At 30.8% G+C, this 6,000-nt stretch overlaps 1 protein-coding gene across 1 annotated transcript; it reads left to right on the top strand.

Annotated features, from left to right (window-relative positions):
* Positions 1-2,022: 2,022 nt before the first annotated feature.
* Positions 2,023-2,857, top strand: LOC11437009 (pEARLI1-like lipid transfer protein 1). The gene has a single exon (XM_003588735.3). The coding sequence runs from the start codon at positions 2,059-2,061 to the stop codon at positions 2,521-2,523; it is 465 nt and encodes a 154-aa protein (XP_003588783.1). The 5' UTR covers positions 2,023-2,058; the 3' UTR covers positions 2,524-2,857.
* Positions 2,858-6,000: the final 3,143 nt, after the last annotated feature.

Here is a 6,000-nt window from a genome sequence, read left to right as displayed (position 1 = left end):
GCCACATCATTAATGAATATGTCACATCAATAAAAATGACCCCAAAACAAGAAGGGAATTGAAAACTGAGAAAATAGTGAAATTGAAGAATAAAAACCTGTTTTTAAAATTGAGGATCAAAAGTTCAAAAAAAATTTAATTAAAAAGATAAAAAAAATGGCATAGTCATAACTTTTGTAATCTTGCAAATAAACTAATGTAAATATTTCACCTTTCATTTTTATCACACTGCAAGCTATATCCTTCGTATAAGGGGTTATTTCAACTTTTTTTTTTCCACTCTTTTCTCATTGCGCACAAATATAGACAATAATCATAAATAAAAATGTAGAATAATAAATTATTTTACCAAGTTAGCAGTTTGAGTCTGAATCAAGGCCTAAACGATGACTGGGTTTGAATATCCTCTTTCATAGGTCTAGAAGGATCATCGTATGAGTACCTCCTTGGATCACACTGAATTAATGACCCCTCTAGGCAATCTTGGTTATCTAGTCTAGATCTGATGATATCTTCTCACAATTTGCTTACAGTTTTCCCTTGAGGACACCTGTTCAAATAAAAGTTCAAGGGCCAATACCCTAAACTCACTATATAGATACTAGCTCAGGAGCATTGATCCAGATACACACACACTTTACATTAAATTACCTCATAGATCCACAACGCCCACTAGCTTAAGTGTTGGAGTGTATTAATAGCTACTACCCTCATTCGTCCAAGAAGAAGGTTGCTGATGAATTAAGGGCCTAACTCAACGGCCATTCAACACCACCATCCAGAGATATCAAGTCCGACAAGATCATTAGATTTATTAAGTATTGGTGTATTTGTCAATGAAAGGTTGACTCAGTTGGTAAGGAGTTGACCCGCCTGCAAGGTCGTGGGTTAAATTCTCGTTGTCGAGGTGATGACCTCCATGATGAGTGATTTGTAAATACCTCTGTAAGCGCTCTTTGAGTCTTGAGGCATGTTATGACCTGATGAACCCCCAGAACCCAACTCACCCAAACTTTATTGTTACCAAAAAATAATATTGATGTGTTTACCATTATCATAAGAACAAAGTAGAAGATATTGATTTGGAGTGATGCAAAATTGTGAAACAATTATTTTGATTTTTATTTGCAAATATAGCATGTTAATTAACTAATGACTTTGCAGCATTAAGGAAGAAAAGCAACAAAAAAAAAATCATATTGAAAAGAACATTTTAAGACTTTTAACTTAGACTACATAAGTTGCAAGCTATTTTTATATATTTGTTTCCTTAACTTGACCATGGATACTTAATAGCATTTTCGATGGGATTAATATTTTAGTGACATTCTAGATTGCAATATGGTTTGGTAAAATAAACAAATTAACCTTGAACACGAAACACAAATTAACACCATCAAGAGTAGTACCGTTAACATGCATTTTTCAACACTCTTTTTTTTTATTGACTTAAATAAAGGTGGGTCTCACACTTTAAAAATGGATTCCACTTAAAGTGGTGAGTCATACACTGATAGAGTGTTGAAAAGAGAGTTTCTTTAGTATACCACTTGCAAACATGTGAAAGGACTATTTATAGTGAGAGATGAGACGATTAAATAATGACCCTTCTATTAAAAATAACGGTCGTCAGTGAATCCCATTTTAAACATTTCATGTGCAACACTTCGTATGATGGTTTGTTTACGCGACATTCTTTTTCTTAATTTAGCCATTTCACCGACAAAAATTATTTTCATGGTGAGGACAAAACAAGTGAGAAATTGCATATTCAAATATACATATAAACATCACCACTAAGATTGTTTAAAAATAAAAACAACCACCAAGATATTTTATTAAAAAAAAAAAACCACTAAGATATGAAACCATTTTTACACAAGCTAGCTTAGAAAAGTCCAAATGAAACGTTATCAATACCAAACTCTCTTCCACTTCAGACCTCCAAGGATTGAACCTCAAAACTTTGCCTATAAAATGGTTCAAGTTCTCATTCTTTCATTCAACATCAAAACATACAAAACATACAAAAACAATTAGTGTACACATTTCTTAAGAATGGCTTCCAACAAGCTTAGTGCACTAATTATATTATTTTCTCTCCTTTCTTATTCAACATTTTCACATGCTTGTGGTTCATGCAAACCAACTCCAACAAGTCCTCCACCACCTTCTACAACACCTAAGGCTAGCCCTCCACCTAAGGCTAGTACTCCACCACCTTCGACAACACCTAAGTCTAGTCCTCCAACTCCTTCAACATCACAAAAATGTCCTAGTGACACATTAAAGCTAGGTGTATGTGCTGATGTTCTAGGACTTGTTAATGTTATTGTTGGAAGTCCTGCTTCAAGCAAGTGTTGTACATTGATTCAAGGTTTGGCTGATTTGGACGCAGCAGTTTGTCTTTGTACCGCTATTAAGGCTAATGTTCTTGGTATCAACTTGAATGTGCCTGTCACACTTAGTCTCCTACTTAGTGCTTGTGAAAAATCTGTTCCTAATGGTTTCCAATGTTCATAGAGTTTCATCTTCATGTGAAAGGTTCAAAGCCATACGAGTACTTATGTTACTACTACTTTCATTATCGTTTTTATTTTACTTCTTGTTTATGTGCACGATTGACTTTCACGAAATTATAGTATATAATTTTGTTGGATTTTGAATGCGTGGCTTTTGTCAAAATCATGGTGTATCACCGTGATTTAGTTAAATTCATCATCAATTCAAATATGCATTATATCTATTTTAGTGTGGGGTGTATATCATTTTAATAAATGGGGCAAGCATGTTTGCCTCATCTAGCAACTGTGTTCTTTTAATTTTAATGAATAAATTTGGCCAACTTTTCATTTGATGATTGTACTTGTTATGCTTAAATTTGTTCAATGCATGTATTATTATTTGATTAAAAAATTGGGTTTATTTGAGCTGCGGTAATTAGAGCAGGTCAATTTTTTTGGAGCAGATTATTTTTTTTGCCATAACATTTGTATGAAGTCTCCTCCACCTTTAGAATTGAATAATCTTTATTACGAAATAAGTGGTACATAAAAATTGGGTTCTCCTCTTCCAACAGATTTTTTTTATACGCATGAACAAGATTCAAACTCTTGACCACATGCTTAAGGAGATCAACTCTATTACCACTTGAACCAATCTATAATTGGTTGAGTAGATCATGTTAATTACAAAATTAGTGTAATTTGTCCACCAATAAAAAAATATTAAATGTATTGATTTTATGGGCATTATAGCACATCAAAACAAAACAAAACAAAAAATTTAAAGTTACTTCACTTCCATTTGATGGTCAAGATATAAGATGTGAACATGTTAAGCTTATAATTTTTTGGTGGTTCAAATCGAAGTTTGTCTTCTTTGATTTCCACTATAATGATTGCAGGCAAAACCCTTTGATGTGTCTCTCTGCTGTAACTTAATTTTCCTTTGGTTCTTGTTTTTCTCTTTTTTTTTTTTGGATTGTACTTGGATCTTTAATGTCTTCCTAAGCACACCTTGTGCTGGTTGACTCTTTTGATAGTTATATAAATTTCATTTTAGCATTTTCAAAAAAAAAAAAAAAAAAAAAGAACAATTATATCTCATTTCAGTGTTTGATGACACAACATAATATGACCAGTTAATCTTAAATCTTATCCTATATTGCTTCATTAGTTAAAATTCTTATCCTAAGTACGAGTTCGGTTAGAAACCAACATGAAAATACAATAAAATAATTTCAGGATTTATCCATATGTTATATAACTAAAAATAAAAAAATAAACCCGATAAAATATAATTTAAAACTAATTTCATATCAAATTTGAAATATTAATAATTAATTTTTTTTTACAAGATATTAATAATTAATTATTAAAATATATATTATTTTGTCACAATGGTAATAATTATGTAATTTACATAACCTAAATCTAAAATCTATTACAATTAGAATATTTAAAAGTAAACTAGACTTTCCACCCGTGCTGCCGCACGAGTCATATACATTGTGGTTCCAAATATATGCAGATGTTCGAATTCAACCTCAGACACCACACTTATTCACCTTAAAAATATTAATTTTTATCAATCGTGTCTTACTTCATTCTTTTGTTAAAATTATATGTCAATGTTATATTATTGGTATGTTACTTCATCTTTTTTTTTTTTTTTTTTTTTTTTTTTAGACAAAATGTTACTTCATTATTTTGTAAAAATTATATGTTAATGTTATATTTTGTTACCTAAAAATAACTCATTCTTAACCTCAACATGTAAAATGTTTTATTTAAATAATTTTCCTTTTATAGAATATTTGACATTTACCGTAAATGATACCCTTTAACTATTTGTTGAAATGTTTCTTCCACCTGTTTGTAATATTAACAAAAAAAAATGTTGCTATAATCTTTCAAAACCCTTTTATTCCGATATGGCGATTTGTTTTGTTGAAGAAATAGGGCGATTTGTTTTGAAGAAATAGGGGAAATAAAGCGATGCTGATTTGCTTTGTTCATGAAAATAGGAGATTAGGTCTGAACATTAGGGTTGTTCATGAAAATAGGAGATTAGGTGTGAGCATTAGGGTTAAAATAGTAAATTTATGCAATAGGTTTAGATTAAAATTAGGGCTAAAATATGCTTCTGTGTTAACTTTAATATATAAGAAGATGTATCGAGAAATTGAGAAGGGGAAAAATTCAATAAGGTTAAACAAAGGAATTTAGCATCAGGGTTAAAATAGTAAATTTATGCAATAGGTTTAGGTTTAAATTAGGGCTAAAATATGCTTATGTGTTAATTTTAATATATAAGAAGATAAGGTTAAACAAAGGAATTTAGCATCAGGGTTAAAATAGTAAATTTATGCAATAGGTTTAGGTTAAAATTAGGGCTAAAATATGCTTATGTGTTAACTTTAATATATAAGAAGATGTATCGAGAAATTGAGAAGGGGGAAAATTCAATAAGGTTAAACAAAGGAATTTAGCATCAGGGTTAAAATAGTAAATTTATGCAATAGGTTTAGGTTAAAATTAGGGCTAAAATATGTTTATGTGTTAACTTTAATATATAAGAAGATAAGGTTAAACAAAAGAATTTAGCATCAGGGTTAAAATAGTAAATTTATGCAATAGGTTTAGGTTAAAATTAGGGCTAAAATATGCTTATGTGTTAATTTTAATATATAAAGAAGATATATAAGAAGATGAGAAGGGGGAAAATTCAATAAGGTTAAACAAAGGAATTTAGCATCAGGGTTAAAATAGTAAATTTATGCAATAGGTTTAGGTTAAAATTAGGGATAAAATATGCTTCTGTGTTAACTTTAATATATAAGAAGATTAATTATTAAAACTAGACCATTGACCCGTGCTAACGCACGTGTCATTTAAAAAAAATAATATTCACTGAAAAATAAGACACTGTAGTTCGCGTGAATCTAAAAATTGTCGTGAATCAAAGCAAAATATCAATACCAAAGACTTTGTTATTGTTCCATAATTCTAGTACGTAGTTCGTGTTACTTTAAAATAACATATAATTTTGAAAGGGAAATTGAAGTTTGTTGACATGCAAATAGTTTCAATAAGTAAGAAAATGAACAGTACACAAAAAAGTCCTACACATTACGGAAAACTTCTCTGTGGACCACATTTGATGCAACATCGCTATCATTGCCGTCGTCGTCATTAATCAATATTTTTAAACCACCCCTTGAAGTAACCCGTGATATTGCGACGTACAATTGTCCATGTGAAAAAATAGGAGACGATAGGTAGACACGAACATGTTCTAGCGACTGACCCTGACTCTTGTTAATAGTCATTGCAAATGAGACAGATATCGGAAACTGCCTTCGTTTAAATTTGAAAGGAATTCTATTATCAGATGGTGTTAGCGATAACCTTGGAATAAACACCTTCTCACCGATATTAGAACCAGATATTACCCGTCCTTCGAGCTGATATGTACCCCCTTCTTCAACCATAGACC

Source organism: Medicago truncatula, chromosome 1, assembly GCF_003473485.1.
Source record: "Medicago truncatula cultivar Jemalong A17 chromosome 1, MtrunA17r5.0-ANR, whole genome shotgun sequence".
Classification (NCBI taxonomy): domain Eukaryota; kingdom Viridiplantae; phylum Streptophyta; class Magnoliopsida; order Fabales; family Fabaceae; genus Medicago; species Medicago truncatula.
Note: the sequence above shows the minus strand (reverse complement) of the source record. Positions and strands in the feature narration are given on the sequence as shown.